Below are 16,218 nucleotides of genomic sequence, written 5' to 3'. Positions count from 1 at the left end.
TGTTTGATCTCTAGACTTTATGCCTCTTCTGATGCAATTCACCATTCCTCAGACGTTGAACTCTTCTTTTCTAACTCCTTGTAAGTCCACTTAGGCACCATTGATTTTTCTACCAAATATACTTTTTATCATCTATTTCCTAATCAGCTATTTTCCTTTTTAGCCAAGCACATATATTTTCCATTTTTATACGCCGACTCATTCCTTCAAAACTTAACCTTTCATGTACAGGTCAATGGTTGACTCTTGGTTGATGATATTCTCAATACTGATCATTGCATTCATGACAGTTATTGAGAGTCAGCAATTTTAAGCCTTCATTCCAACAGTGTTGAAAGAAAGGACAATTCCAGTGATACTCATTTTCTTCCTAGATCTTCCTTCTTTCATACATCTCTTGGTATCTCCAATAATCTTTCTCCCTACGCATCTAGTCCTTTTCTTTCTACCTTTGCCATTTATTCAACAAAATCCTAATAGTAGGACGCCTACGTGCTTCACCATATTTGGAAGTCTCCGGGTGATCATATCGACTATTTTGTTGATCCTGCTTCTTCTTAATCACCTTATATTCAACAGCTGATATTTATCTTTCAGAGTCCACTGCTTTGGCTTCCTTGGCTCTGTCAGAGGTAAGCACTCTAAATTCCCTTAGAAAAGAAGAAGCAACCATATTTTCTAGGAAAGGATGACCATCTATACCCATACCACCTTTAGTTTTCTCCAACCCAATTCTTCCTTTGTTGATGGCTTGCTAGATGATATCCCTGAATACTTTGCAATCATTTGTGTTATGGGTATTAGAGTTATAATACTTGCAATACCTTTTCTTCTTAAGTTCTTCAGCCGAAGTTATCCTATGATTTCCTATCAGCTTGATCTGCCCCTTCTCCAACAAGTAGTTAAAGATTTTGTCAGCCTTAGTGATATCAAAGTTGAATTTCATTCATTCTTCTTCTATATATTTATTCTTGGCCCATGGAATATACTCAGAATACTTCCAAACCTAATCAACAGCATCTACTTCATCACTTTCAACTTCTTCATCACTATCATCAACTATATCATCAAAGACACCTGAGTCAGATTCATAGCCAACATTACCTATCTTCTAAGGCTTATCAAAACACGCATATCTAAATTGTGCCTCCATGTTGGACAATTTTCTGGCCAAAGCATCCAAATTGGGACAGTCAAATCCAATCTTTTCTTTCATAGCTAGTATTAGCCCTTGAATCACAATGCTAACCAATTCAGCCTCTGAAAGTGTTAGAGTATAGCATTGATTCCTGACATCTTAAACCTCTGAAGATAATGAAGTGCAGACTCATTGTTCCTTTGCCTCACATCAACTAAATCTGTAATGCCTTTTTCTATGATTCCTGAATCAAAGTAATGATGTAACTTGGTTTTTAGATCTTCCCATCCTTCAATGGAATTATGTGGCAAAGATGCAAACCACGAGAAGGCTAGCCAAGAGAAAGAAAGAGGAAAGAACCTCACTTTAAGCGTAGGGTCATCAGCAATCTCCCCATACTGAGCCAAATACTGGCTAATGTGTTCCATAGTCGATGTTGAGCTTGTTCCTGTGAACTTGACAAAAATCAGGCAGCCTATATCAGGTGGTAACAACACCTTGATCAAACAATTCTAGATATGGTTTTCTATATGAGACTACCGTATTCTTGGGCTTTAGACCAAACTGTCACTGAACCATATCAGTTACCTAATTTATTAGCTGATATATCTAAAATTGAGCTCCTTGTTGATTGTTTGGTTCTGGATAACCATTATTCTGCATTCTTTGATGATTAGGCTGATATCCATGATTCTCACAACCATTCAAAGTATAATGTTCAGAAACATAATGATAACTAGGAGGTACTTCTCCAGGTGCTAGTCTTCCTTGATATGGTGGAGCATTGATATCCCTGGCAAGTCTTCTACTATGAGGAGCAATTTTTGTAGCCAAATGACCATTGATGTGATCTATCATCGCTGTTGCAGTGATTGCTGAACAGTATTACCTCCAATAAAGCGTTGACTTCCCACTGTAGGTTCTCTGGACACTTAATCAACTGATGTCTGCCCGACAAATGTTTGTCTATTTCCAACAGGGATAGAATATGTTAGACCTTTGTTCTGTATATCTAGACTAAAAGCTTCTTTCATGGCATTAGTAATGCCATTTAGGAACATCTCATACATAGCATTATGCTGGATTTGGACACTAGGGTCACGTTCTCCTTCCAAGATTACTCTTGGGAAGAGAGTTTTCTAGATCACCTTCTTCTCTCTATTTTTGTTAAAACAGAGCAGACACTTTTCTTGTTACTAGTTCACAGAGTATTAACCAGTTATTTTAGCGAATCAGGAGCTCATCTAGAGTAATGTTGAGCATGTTGTCGTTCTCCATGTCGTTGATTGATTGTCCCATCAGGCGTGGCAAAAGATGTGTTGCTGCAAACATTGATTTCTTGCTCAACAATCTCGGTGGCTCTCAGAGGGTATGCAGAAGCCGAAGTTCTAGACCTCCTGAGCCTCAACGCACGAGCTTGGTGACTCGATTCCGGAGTATGCCAGTCAATTTGACCTGAAATTGACAAGGAAGAAATACAAAAATCAAGTTATGAAACTTGCCGGTTGTTGCTCGACAGTTCCAAGATGTATGGCTCTAAGAAGCCGTTAATTGAAGGAAATTGACTAAAAAGTCAACTCCTAATGATAAGGCATTATGACATTTGTTATTAAACTTTTATGGATTTAATCGAGCAATTGAATCTATAGGTAAAAGCGACTGGATCGGCTATTTAGCCGATATGCTGTGTGTACAAAAGATAGCTTACATGTATTTATCCTTTTATCCATTAAATAAATAATAACATATTAAAACTAGCCTAAAGGCCTACGGTTTTAATAAATTACTTTCATAAACGTATCAAATTCATACTCACCTGGTCTAAAGGCCAGCGGGCTACAATAAATTCAACACGAATTATTAGTTCATTTAATATCATAATCGGGTTCACGCACGTGAACTATTCATTTAAGCTTAGCTGGATCGACTATCTAGTCGATGGAGGGTCCATAAAGCACGAACAAGATCTATCTACTTCATCATAAGTAAATTTAGTTTCAGTTTACAAATTAATCATAATAAAGTAAATATCTCAAATGCACGACATGTAACAATCAAGATCAATAGATTAGTTATCTTAATTTTGCTTAATGATCGCTGTTTACTAGGGTTTATGACAAGCATTTGGATTTTTAGCACAAACTGGCCAGTTGAATCTTGATTGGGCAGAATATTGTTACAATAAATAAAACATTAATCTTTTGAACAATACTGATAACTTCTTGAATCTATTAAATCGCCAATTTAATAGAGTTGATAACTAACTTATACCAATCTTTGTAAGAGATTGGAACAATGCAGCCTTACAAATACAATCTTAAGTCGATAACTAGTTCAAATCAAGCTTAACACAAGTTCGGATGATGCAGCCGTGATAAACAAAACACGAACCATGACAATACTTACAAGCAAACCAAAGGTCAAAATCAACCCATGTAGCTTGATTTGTCGAAGGTCTAATCGAGATCTACTGTTACTCCTACTCAGGTTGGTGGCCGGAGTTGAAAAGGGTTTGTATTATGTTTTTTTATATATTCTTACAAGGATCAAGTTTCTAATATTTATAGCCCGAAAACCTAGTTTCGTGTCCTAATATTACACGACTATTCAAAAAAGGTAATCCGGACTCTTACTTTTCCTTCGTGGCGAAACCCGACACGTCTTCCACGTCTTGCCTTGATTCAACATCCCTCTAATCGACTATTTCGATCCATGTTTTTAGTCGATCCTATTATCCGGCTGTCCCTCCTTTCACAAAGCAGGGCCACGAGCAATCCCTTGACTCGCCAAAATTTAGGATTAACAACTACTATCCATGTGAGTTCCTCAATACTTGAACCCCCAACGGTCTCCCTCCACATGTGTTAAAGCTCAAGATTGGGTGCCCGATTATATTACTAAGAACATCGACCCTACGGTTGGAGTTTGCGATGGAACTAGGCTGGTGGTTCGAGGGTTCTAGAGAAATACCATAGATGCAGAAATTATGGTTGGAGATCATGCCAGAAAACGAATCTTCTTACCATGGATTGCATTATGCCCCTTGGATGATGAGATGTTTCCGTTCCAATTTAACATGAAGCAGTTTGCTATTAGATTCAGCTTTGCCATGACAATTAACAAGGCGCAAGGGCAAACTATCCCTAGGCCTTGTTTAGTTCACCCTAAAAACTAAAAACTTTTCAAGATTCTCCGTCACATCGAATCTTGCTGCACATGCATGAAACATTAAGTATAGATGAAAACAAAAGCTAATTACACAGTTTATCCGTAAATCACGAGATGAATCTTTTGAGCCTAGTTAGTCCATGATTAGACAATATTTGCCAATAAAAACAAAAATGTTACAGTATCAAAAACCAAAAAAAAATTCAGAACTAAACAAGGCCCTAATGCTAGTGTGTATTTGCCTAAACCGGTGTTCTCCTATGGTCAGCTGTCAGATTAAATATTAAGATCCTTTCCATCCCACCCATCAATAAGGAGAATACGAAAAGGAAGACAAAATAAATGGTAAATACATGAAAATATTGTCAACAAGGAGGTTCTCACTTCATAACAAAGTATTTGTCTTCTGTTTTATAGAGCTGTTATATTCTTATATTTGTGTCCTTAGGTACTAACGTATTGTATACATTTGAATTTCAGGTAATAACAGAGGAAGTAAGAAAGAAATAAGAGACAAGTAGCTATGACTTACTGACGTGTTTTTGATGTTTCAGTTTCGCAATCAAATTTAGAGTTATATTTTAGTTATCTACCTTTCTTGAATATTTATGTAATATGGTTAGTATCAACATTGTAAAACACTCTCATATATATGTTATTGTGGTATTTAGTGTTTCCATTGCAACGCAAAGAAGTATTAACACGCGTCGATCGTCTTTTGTTTGATCTTGTTTGCATGATCGTGTCGTAGGAGTGAGGAGTGGCGCCTGCCCTTAAGGCCAACTTAGTGTTTGTTGGGCTGTTGCAAACGGTCATGGCCTTGTCTTAGGCGGCTAGGCTAGGCCCATAACTCTCTATTGTCTGCCTCGTCTTGAAGAGTAGCACCGCCGTTGTCTTCAATCTCTTGGTTCCTCGTTTCTTCTGCCATGTGTCCTCTTGCCATACGCCAAGTCACGGGTAGGGACGGGCTGTTTGGACTTAGGAACCTAGGGCGGCCGTCCAAGCTTACCCTACCAGTGGCTCTACCTCGGTGATGACTAAGGGCACTCAAAATGTAGACTCTATCATAGAGTCTAAAGTTATTTATTACTTCGAACAATGTGGACTTAGAGTCTAAATAAGACTTGGAGTCTTATTTTTTCTATCTCTTTTTTCAATAAATATACTGCCACATCAGCAAAATACCATAAATAGTATGAATTAATTGTCTTTGACTCTGTGATAGAGTCTTGCATCGTGAGTGCCCTAATATATTCCTCTCTTTATTTAACTCGCTGACTTGATGCTATGGACAATACAATAAATAACATTGCGGGTGAACTAGGCCATCGTTCTTCTGATGTTTTCCCTGACTAAATAGTCTAAATTTTTCTCATTGGACACTTGTGCTCGAATGAGACCTATTATTAGGCCACGCACAGTACTAATAATAAGAAAACAAAAATAACACACCTGAATTGGACCAAAGAACAACCAACTAAAAACCTTCAAAGCAAAACGGCAATAGTGAAACCCGCGCGACAACGGTGACCACACGAGACCCGAACGGTCACCCTCCCGCCGACGTGTGGGCCTCGTGGGTGGCGTAGACCGCTCAGCTGACCGGCCCGTGGTTTAGATGCTCCTTTCTGGCTCGCGTATTTTCCGGCACTCATTTTCTCGTGCAAAGATTCTTTTTACCCATTTCGACGGTGGTCTATATAAAAGCCATGCCGATGCGGCGATGCCGAGGCCAGGGAAAAGCATCAATCCCATTCCTCTGCTCCTCTGCTAGTAGCCGCCAAATCGACAAGGAGGAGCCGAGGCCACACGACCTCCAAGTCTCAGATTCCACGCCCTACGAATCATCGCAATGGTGAGCATCCGCCGGCGGCGGCCCTGTTCAGATATGTGTGGCTTATTGCTCGGTTAGCCTCATCCGCCGTGGGCTTGGATTGACGGCCCGCTTGTTTGCTGAGGTGAGGTTTTGCTGTGTGTGTTTGGTGCAGACGAAGAAGCAGCGGAGCGAGGCGGGGGCGAAGCGACGGCGAGACCGCCACCACCATCACCGCCGGCAGCTCCGGGACGAGCGCTGTGTTTCCTGCACCACGTTTAACATCCTCGCGCCGATCTACAAGCGCATGGACAACGAGGTGGGTAGGATCTTGCTCTGCTTTCCCTTTTGGCAGGGAATCTATTTAGTTAGTTTTGGCTTGATGGAAATTTCTTGACGGTTGGTGTTTGGCATTGGGAGCAGAATTGCAGGGAGAGCCAGTACAGGGCCTACTGGTTCAGCCGCAACGAGAAGATCATTGACCGCCTTCTCGCTGATCACTCCTCCATCATCTGCCTCCAGGTGAGCTGAATCTATCGATTGTTCGGCTCTCTGGTGATGTCTGGGATGTGAGCCATCAGTATACATGATTCATGTATCAGGAGGTTTGGTTGGGGAACGACGAACTGGTCGACATGTACCAGAAGCGTCTGGGGGATGCCAATTATATGCTCTTCAAGCTTGCGCGCACTAACAATCGTGGAGACGGTGAGCCCTGATTACTCATTTCAGTTTGAGCCTAGAAGGATGACGAAAAACATATCGTGCTGTGTTGTTGCTGCCACCGTCCATTTGTGCAAATAATTGTTGTTTGTATTTTGAAGGTTCATAAAAACATAAATAACTTATTGATCTAGGAAATCCTGAATTCCTGGTCATAGGCTATATTAAGAAGGTGAAAAAAGTGATCTTTGTGGGAGTGTGCTTTTGAATAGGTTGGAATTCAACTTGGCTGCTGTGTGTGTCCTTTTTGATTGCATCATCGAAATCCAAGTGTATTGATGTTGGGGTTGTTGGTCTCTTTGTGCTGAATACCACTGATGATGATGTCAAAATGACTATCATTGTATTGTGACACCTGTTTTCCCTTTCCAGTGTTGATAAGCGCTTTGCCAAATGCCTATGTTGTTGACATTTGTGGTGATTATCAATTAGTATTTGTTCTAGGCTCTCTTCCTGAATGTTCTGAATATGTGCAGACAGATTTGAATTGGATACATGTCACCTTGGTGTTTTTCTTCCTAAAGATGAATCTCTATGCAGGTCTTCTTACTGCTGTACATAGCAACTACTTCAATGTTTTGGATTATAGGGAACTGCTCTTCAATGACATCGGTGATCGAGTAGCTCAGCTGTTGCATGTGGAATCAGCAATGCCATTCTTGCAAAATCGAAGCACCAGCTGTGTCCACCAGCAGAGCCTCATTGTCAACACACATTTGTTGTTCCCTCACGATCACAGCCTTTCAATAGTTCGCTTGAGACAGGTAGAGACATTATTCTTTTCTACATCTAAGCATAATATTTTCAATATTTCAGTAGGATTCCTAAAAATTTAGTGGTGTCATTGGCAGGTATATAAAATCCTTCAGTATATTGAGGCTTACCAGGAAGAGCATAAACTTGGTCCAATGCCAATCATACTTTGTGGGTCTGTACTAGTGTGCACAGTAATTTATAATTTCTTTGGATTCTACCTGAGTTATGATGTTAATATTTTTTTGGACATCTATTACAGGGATTGGAATGGAAGTAAACGTGGCCAAGTTTACAAGTTCCTTCGCTCACAAGGGTTTGTTTCATCATATGACACTGCTCATCAATACAGTGATAGCGAAGAAGATGCGCATAAGGTAACAAGAAGAATATTTTGCTATTTTGATTGTTCAAAATAGTACTATGAGCACTGAAATATTGTTGACTTTTTACTTTTTATACATCTTGAGCATAGTGGGTCAGTCACCGAAACCATCGAGGGAATATCTGTGGAGTTGATTTCATATGGCTTTTGAATCCTGATAAGTGCAGGAAGCCCCTGAAGACCAGCTGGAACGAAGCTGTTTTTGGTATCATCAAGGTAAGCAACGTCATGAACAGTTTATGTCAATGATATATGCAAATAATGATAATAAAATAGAAGTTGACCTTGAAGTACATGCTGCTAACCACAGATCCAATTATTCTGGCCTCTTATTTAATCATCACCAGGAGCTAAGAATCTAAATTGTGTTAATTTCAGTACCTGCTCCAAGTTGCATTCCTTTCTGCGGAGAATGCATTTGCACTCCTGAAGGCAGACAGCCTTTATGATCACATCACGTATTCAAGTTTCTACCAGGCACTGTGTCAGGTATCAACAACAGCTCCTTTGGTACACATACTGTCGACAAAACTGGTGCTGATATTAAAGTAAATGCAGTTAGGAATGGTCCATCCTGATCGACTAAATTCAGAAGAAGTTGAAAAGCTATGGAGTGAAGCTGACCGTGATGGCGATGGTGTTATTGACTACAAAGAATTTCAGGTAATTCCTTGTGATTGTTTGAGACACATGTTGAATCTTCATGGGGTTCTTTAGGAGAGGAGTTAATTGCGTGAAATGGGATCTAACAAGGACAGATCGACCATAAAAAAATTAGATGTCACAATAGAATGCATGGTTGGTAGAATCTAAGCCTTTATTCTGATAGTGTGGATGATATGAACAGAGTTCCTGCCTCGTCTAGGGCGTAGGTTGTAGGAGTGGAGGATCAGAGGGAGAGGTTTGAAGGTGGAAGAACAATAGTGTGGATGATATGAACAGAGTTCCTGCCTCGTCTAGGGCGTAGGTTGTAGGAGTGGAGGATCAGAGGGAGAGGTTTGAAGGTGGAAGAACAATGGCGAGGAGCCGTCGTGAGCAGCGAGAGCGAGGGGCGCGCGTGCGCTGTGTGTAGGAGGAGAGGACGGCTAGGGTTTGATCTCCCGGCTCTCTTCAGGAAGCTGGAAACAATTGAATGTTTCTGCTTAATTCCAAATCTATCCACTTACAAAGTATTTATACTCATGTCATAAGAATATGCAAATAACCCCTCTAATTATTGGAAATATGACTGATATGGTCCTAAGACCCCCCTAGGCCGGCGCCCCTTTAGCCACTGCTGGCGTTTCGCCTATTGTAGTGGATGCCGGTCATAACATCTCTCCCCGCTTGCGCAAACAGCTCGTCCTCGAGCTGGAAGTCGGGGTAAGAGGCACGAAGGTCATCAAGAGGCTCCCAAGTGGTGTCATCATCCGGTAAGCCACGCCACTTGATCAAGACATGCCAGACACCAGTTGTTGTGCCTTGAGAGCGCGTTCCGAGTCTGGAAGATGGTGGCCATCGAGGACGGGGGGTAGGACGCCTGGCGCGGCCGGTGGCTCCCCACGATGATGCTTCATGAGGTCCACGTGGAAGACGTCATGGAGGCGGGAGCCCTCTGGAAATTCCAGTCGGTAGGCCGCCAACCCGATGCGCCCCAACACCTAGAAAGGCACGGCGTATCGAGGCTCCAGCTTCCCTTTGGCGTGGGGATCTAGGGATTGAGTGGTTCGATTGAGGAGCCGGAGCCACACCCAGTCGCCCACTTGCAACTCCAGCTCCCGATGCGAGGCGTCGTAGTACTTCTTGGACAACTGCTGCGCCTGGACGAGACGCTGGCGCACCTCTGTCAGCACCTCGTCACGGGAGCGAAGGAGAACATCTGTCGTCTCGGTCTTGTCCGTGCCCGGCCGGTACGATAGGATGGGCGGGGGTGGCCGCCCATAGACAACCTCAAATGGCATGGCACGGAGGATGGAGTGGAAGGACGTGTTGTAGCAGTACTCCACCTAGGAAAGCCAATCAACCCAAGCGCGCGATCGGTCACCTGTGACACAGTGTAAGTACATAGCGATCACCTTGTTCACCACCTCAGACTGGCCATTCGTTTGGGGATGGAAGGCCATGCTCAGGGGAAGTGTGACACCCACCAGCTTGAAGAGATCGCGCCACACATGCCCTATGAACATAGGGTCCCGATCAGTGAAGATGGACGTCGGGAACTCGTGGAGGCGAACGATGCCGTCGAAGAAAGCACGCACAACTGAGGTGGCGTGTAGGGGTGGCTCACTGCAATGAAATGCGCATACTTGGAGAACCTGTCAACCACCGTGAGTATGACGGACTTGCCGCCAACCTTCGACAGCCCCTCGATGAAGTCCATCGAGATATCCGCCCAGACCTAGGACGAGACGTCGAGGGACTACAACAGCCTCGCAGGCTGCAGCGTCTCTATCTTGTTGCGCAGGAAGGTGGCACAAGAACACACCTAGTCCTAAACCAATGCACGATCGCCTGGGATGTAGATGTCGGCGTGGAGGCGATGCAGAGTCTTCTAGACACACTCGTGCCCAACCGAGTGGGCCAAGAGGCGGACCTGGTGCTGGAAATCGCCGTGATTGGGCACAAATATGCGAGAGCCTTGGAGGAGCAAACCGCCCCCAAGGCGCCAGGGGGCGGCCAAGTCACCCGCCTGCAGGCAGCATGCCAGTAGTTGGGCGTCTGGCACCGCGGCGCGGCAGATGTCATCAAGGAAGGCAAATGAAGGGCCGAAGACGGCGAGGGCAGCGCTTGCTGCCGCCGTAGGCACGTCATCAGAACCGCTGTCACGGCAGGACAAAGCTTTGCAACTGTGTTGAGACGCTTGGGCTGGTACTCAACATCGAAACCAAAGCCGAACAGCTTGCTAATCCATTGGTGCTGGGGAACAGTTGACAAACGTTGGTCAAGTAAAAATTTGAGACTGTAATGGTCGAGGCGAACCAGGAAGTGGCGCCTCCACAAGTATGGCCACCAATGCCGAACGGCCTGTACTAAGCCGATGAGCTCCCGTTCATACGCGGCGAGCAGCGAACAACCGGCTGAAGTAGGCGACCAGACCAACGCCCTGGTGTAGGACTGCGCCAAACCTAGCAATTGAGGCGTCACAATACACCATGAAGACGCTGTCGAAACCGGCATCTGAAGCACGGGCCTTGTGGTCAACGCCTACTTGAGCACCTGGAAGGCACCCGCCGCCTCATCGTCCCACAGGAAAGTATCTCACCGCAAGAGACGCGTCAGCAGGGCAGGAATAAGGCTGAAGTCCCAGATAAACTTCCAGTAATAACTGGCAAGCCCTAAGAAGACGCAGAGGCCGCGCGCCGAGTGCTGTGTCAACCATGCAGAGACCACCTGCACCTTGTCCGCATCCATGGCGACGCCATCTGTCGATATGACGTGGCCGAGATAGGCCACAGAGGTGGCGCCAAACGAACACTTGGAGCGCTTCAGGTGGAGGTGGTGCACTCGAAGTGCTGTGAGGACAGCGCCCATGTCAGTGGCGGATCTAGGATTTTAATCATGGGGGTACGAACGAAAATGATATAGTTCATCGATATGAACATAACATAATTAGATCACTAAACGGTGATAAAATAGTTGTGAATATATAGTGTTAAGGTTGTTATATAAGCTGAGTAGACTAGCAATTATGTATAACAATGTATTATACATGTATATATTATTAAAGAGTATACATATTAAATGTTTTTCAAAAAAATTTGGGGGGACAGCTGTCCCCCCATGCTACTACTCTAGAACCGCCCCTGGCCCATGTGCTGTAGGTGTTCTGCCCAGGAGGAACTGTAAATAAGAATGTCATCGAAAATCACCAGTACAACCTGGCGTAAGTTGGGGCGCAGGACGTCGTTCATCCGCACCTGAAAAGTGGTTGTAGCGTTGGAAAGCCCAAACGGCATGATGAAGAACTCGTAGTGCCCCTGATGTGTACGGAAGGCGGTCTTGGCGACGTCATCGGGGTGCATCTGAACCTGGTGGTAGCTCGAGCGTAAGTCAAGCTTGGTGAAGAACCGAGCCCCTTGGAGTTCATCTAGGAGCTCATCCTCCACCAGGATGATCCTGACATGTCGGCGGCCACGGACGTAGGTAGGGCTAGGTCAGGAGTTGGCAGCGAGGGCTGCGGTGGTGGTGGCGGCGGGTAGGGGCATTGGAGGCTGGAAGGACTACGGGTACGAGAGCTGTGGCGGCGACGCATAGGAGTGCGGATAAGAGGGCGGCGGTGGCGCGTAGTGGGCGATCAGCAGCGGCTGCATGGCGTGCCGCATCTCCGCCATGGCATGCGAGATGTCGATGACTGCGGCTCCCGCCTGCTCTAGGGTGAAGACAGCGGTAGGTGCGCCGGTGGCTGGCTGCGATCCCTAGGGCTGCGCAGCATGGATTAGGGGTAGAGTGGTCGACGAAGGGGACAGTGCAGCGGTGCTGACCGCCGGCGTAGCGGACGACGTCGACGACGGTGGAGTAAGGGAGGCTGTGGGTCGGGGACCTGTCATTGCCGATACCAGATTGATACGAACGGAGTTCTTGCCTCGTCTAGGGTGTAGGTTGTAGGACTGGAGGATCAGAGGGAGAGGTTTGAAGGTGGAAGAACTACGGTGAGGAGCTGTCGTGAGCAGCGAGAGCGAGGGGCGCGCGTGTGCTGCGTGCAGGAGGAGAGGGTGGCTAGGGTTTGATCTCCGGGTTCCCTTCAGGAAGCCAGAAACAATTGAATGTTTCTGCTTAATTCCAAATCTGTCCACTTACAAAGTATTTATACTCCTATCATAAGAATATGCAAATAACCCCTCTAATTATCGGAAATACGACTGATATGGTCCTAATAAGACCCCCTAGGCCTGCGCCCCTTTAGCCACTGCTGGTCTTTCTCCGATTGTAGTGTACGCCGGTCATAACAATGGATATAATCTTTAATGGTGTGTTTGGTTTGAGGAATAAGTTAGACCATCATCTCCTCATTCCTCACTTTTTTTTGTTTGGTTCATGGAATGAAATAGATTGATGCATCATCACCTCTTACCTCACAAGCTTATAACTAGTACTAGTACCAGGAATGGAGTCATCCCACCAAATTTGAGGAATGAGCTCATGATGCACCACCTCATCAAACCAAAAACCCTATAAGTTTCACAAAGGTCAGATTTTGATGAAATCTCATCTGACAAGTCATCTAACTACAAGCATTGTTTACTTTTGCGTTGTCATCAATACAGTTTTTTACTTTAACTCTATATCTATACTGCTCTTTATCAGTTTTACCATAGATCAGAGTTTTCTGTATATAAGTGAACCATCGTTCTCTCTTAACTTTAAATGGCATAGCCCTAGCAAAAAGATTGTGGCTAATAAGTCTTCAAATCTGAGGTATGAGACCATGCTGTCATTAAAATTGTTCAAGGAATTATAACATATGCATACAAATTGGAAAACACATAATTATATATGCATAACAAAGGAACTAAATCACATATATATTTTTCTCCAAGAGAGTGGAAATCTAACAGTGTGTTTCTTAATTCTAAAGCAGTGCATCTGGAGCCCAAACTGCTGTAGTCAAGAGGAGGATGATACTGAAATCGACATCACTGGTGAAAGTCTGGAGGCTTTTGAGACAAACAACGAAGCCTTTGGCTTCACCGTGAAGGAAGCTGTTCTCTTTCCCCCAGAAGTAGAGAAGGGCATGTGGCCAGAAAACTACAGTCTCTCGGATCATGCCCCCCTCACTGTGGTATTCTCCCCTACTAGAATGCCTTGCTCTCCACGCATCCCTGGGGAACTCTAGCTATCTAATGTCAATGGTCTCATGCATACATACATGCCCCCACAAAAGCCTTGTTAGATTTGCTGGGGATTGCAGAGATTAAAGCGGATACCCTTTGATCTAATGTCAATGATCTCACGCATCCCTAACAAGTCAAAATCTCCCTCGATACCCTTTGATCCCCTCCTTCCGCCTCTAGAGGGGATTAACCAAACATGGCCTAACTGGTATTCTCCCCCAGTTAAGCCTTGCTCTCCATGCACTCCTGGATGTCTTTAGCCATCAATGATCACATGCATACACAAGTTCTGTACAGCCGTAGATATCTTGTGGTACAACGATACAAACTTTTTGGGTTTAGGTATTCAAAGTACTAACTACAGGCGAGTGAATAACCTTTTGGGTTCATGCCTTTTGTTGCTACTAGCCAATTCGTTGAAGGGCATGCTTCTTCTGCCTTCTTAAATATATGTATCTAAAGCTTTCTTCATTTGTAAATATAACTTTTTAACTTGCTAGGCAAATCTTAGAACAAGCTTGAAACATAAATATTTGGCTTTGTTGAGTAATATCTATCCATTGTATATTTGTGAAATACATTGTTTGGACGGAAAAATATAATATTACTCTGCTACGATGAAAATAAATGCATGGGCATGCTAGTGTACCGAAGTATGCAAAATAAATAAAGAGACGGGAACACAAGTTTTATTCATATTTATGAAAAAAATACAAATATGGGTTCCCTTTACAAATGCGTGCTCTATAGCATGCTAGTGGCGATCTGACTTAGGGGCGGTGTGGTCTTCTTAGTCCGTGGGGTCTCAGAAAGCTTGTTATTTATTCCTGCGAGTCAAGCTTACTGAGTACCTCTGATTAAGTTGTGTTAGTCGTCGTCGGCGTCGGTCTTCGCTTCACGTCTCTGTGCATGCTGTTGGTGTAGATATAGGTGGCATTTGCGGTGTTGGTGTAGGTGGCATTTGCGTAAGAACCTCATTGGTCAACAAGACTAGAATATCAATCATGTCGGTCTGCGTTGTTCGCCTTGTTGGTTTCGAACATCGCATGGTGTTATCATAGTCACACTTGCATGATTGGTCTAGCTTGGATCGCTTTGGATTTCTTCGGCAGCATCATCGTGGTATGCCATGGAGCTAGATCATCTGGAGTTGTTGATGAAGACTTGCGTCACCTTGCTTGCATCTTCCTTGTATGTGGGTGTATAGCCTCACTATCAGATTCACCTTCGACAAAGCCCATATTACACTCAGCAAAGAGCACTTAGCAAAAAAAAAAAAAAAAACCATCGGCAAAGAGCTCTTGGCCGAGTGTCTTTTGTCGGGCACTCGGCAAAGTTTGAACAGAAAAAACCAAAAAAAAAGTGAAAAAAATTGCAAGTTGCAGCATTGTTTGCGAGTAGTACCTTGTCTAACCACTACATTACACACTCACGTTTGTATATAAGTCATTTCGGTTCTCCACATATTATACTAAACCAAGTATACATTGCTATTTTGAGGCTCTAAATGAATTCAAATTGAAAAGTTGTCACATACAAAGTTTTATAACTTTTCGAGATCTACACTTTTTGTTTAGGAAGTTTCTCCATCCGAGGTCGTTTACAAAATTCAAATTTTAATTTTTTTAAATTCAAACATAGTTTTGCATGACAAGATGGATTAAAATAAAAAAGTTGGTGACTACAAAGTTTTATAACTTTTTGAGATCTACCAAGTTTATTTTAGTTGTTTTTCCATCTGAAAATGTTTGAAAAATTCAATTTTTTAAATTTTTAAATTCAAACGTAGTTTTGCATCACAGATGGATTCAAATGAAGAAGTTACCTACTACAAAATTCTATAACTTCTCAAGGTCTACAAGGTTTATTTTGGTTGTTTGGTCATATGCTCATGTGACATGGAATTTCTAACATTGTTCACAATTCTTATATACTTCTCTTGAAGTTTCATAAACTACAATGAAACTATAAGAGAAATATATAAGATTTGTGAATAAATTTACTTTCACTTTGTCATATGAAAAATTCCCAAAACAAATATTATACATTTTGATGAGTTATAAACTTTATAGTTGAAAACTTTTTCTTTTGATTTTATTTACTGCTTTAAAATATGCTTTGAATATATTTTTGCCAAAGATGAAAAGAAAAACACTTGGCAAAGAAGCTCTTTGCTAAGTGTCAAAAAAAAACACTCGACAATGAAGCTTCTTTGCCGAGTGTTTTTTTACCGAGCCTTTTTTATTTGGCATTCGGCCAAGTGTCCGATAAAAAACACTCGACAAACCACTTAGCACTTGGTAAGAGCCGGATTCGAGTAGTGCCCTCTATGTACATGCACATATATAGACCACATCACGGCGGCACTGGTTGCCCGCATAGCCTCCCTGCTTATACGTGCATGCATGGTCCGTGAGTGCATGTGTGC

The 16,218-nt window shown here is 43.3% G+C and overlaps 1 protein-coding gene and 1 long non-coding RNA gene across 5 annotated transcripts; both read left to right on the top strand.

Annotated features, from left to right (window-relative positions):
- LOC8059661 (uncharacterized calcium-binding protein At1g02270) lies at nucleotides 5,959-14,418 on the top strand. Of its 4 annotated transcripts, none has more exons than XR_002449046.1 (12): nucleotides 5,959-6,161; nucleotides 6,295-6,438; nucleotides 6,543-6,641; nucleotides 6,722-6,827; nucleotides 7,383-7,606; nucleotides 7,694-7,770; nucleotides 7,858-7,972; nucleotides 8,071-8,196; nucleotides 8,359-8,469; nucleotides 8,539-8,643; nucleotides 13,062-13,145; nucleotides 13,538-13,679. XR_002449046.1 is itself a non-coding variant. In XM_002467273.2 (11 exons), the coding sequence occupies exons 1-11, from the start codon at nucleotides 6,159-6,161 to the stop codon at nucleotides 13,790-13,792; spliced, it is 1,365 nt and encodes a 454-aa protein (XP_002467318.1). In that variant the 5' UTR covers nucleotides 5,959-6,158; the 3' UTR covers nucleotides 13,793-14,418. The 4 variants fall into 4 exon arrangements, 2 of the variants coding, with proteins under 2 accessions (XP_002467318.1, XP_021306496.1); XR_002449045.1 differs by having other exon boundaries at nucleotides 13,056-13,145; XM_002467273.2 differs by lacking the exon at nucleotides 13,062-13,145 and having other exon boundaries at nucleotides 13,538-14,418.
- On the top strand, nucleotides 8,651-12,941 carry LOC110431634. The gene is made up of 2 exons (XR_002449047.1): nucleotides 8,651-8,889; nucleotides 8,985-12,941. It is a non-coding gene; the product is annotated as an uncharacterized LOC110431634 (long non-coding RNA).

The sequence above is a fragment of the Sorghum bicolor genome, chromosome 1, assembly GCF_000003195.3.
Source record: "Sorghum bicolor cultivar BTx623 chromosome 1, Sorghum_bicolor_NCBIv3, whole genome shotgun sequence".
Classification (NCBI taxonomy): Eukaryota; Viridiplantae; Streptophyta; class Magnoliopsida; order Poales; family Poaceae; genus Sorghum; species Sorghum bicolor.
The sequence above is the reverse complement of the archived record's forward strand: the minus strand, read 5'-3'. Positions and strand labels throughout refer to the sequence as shown.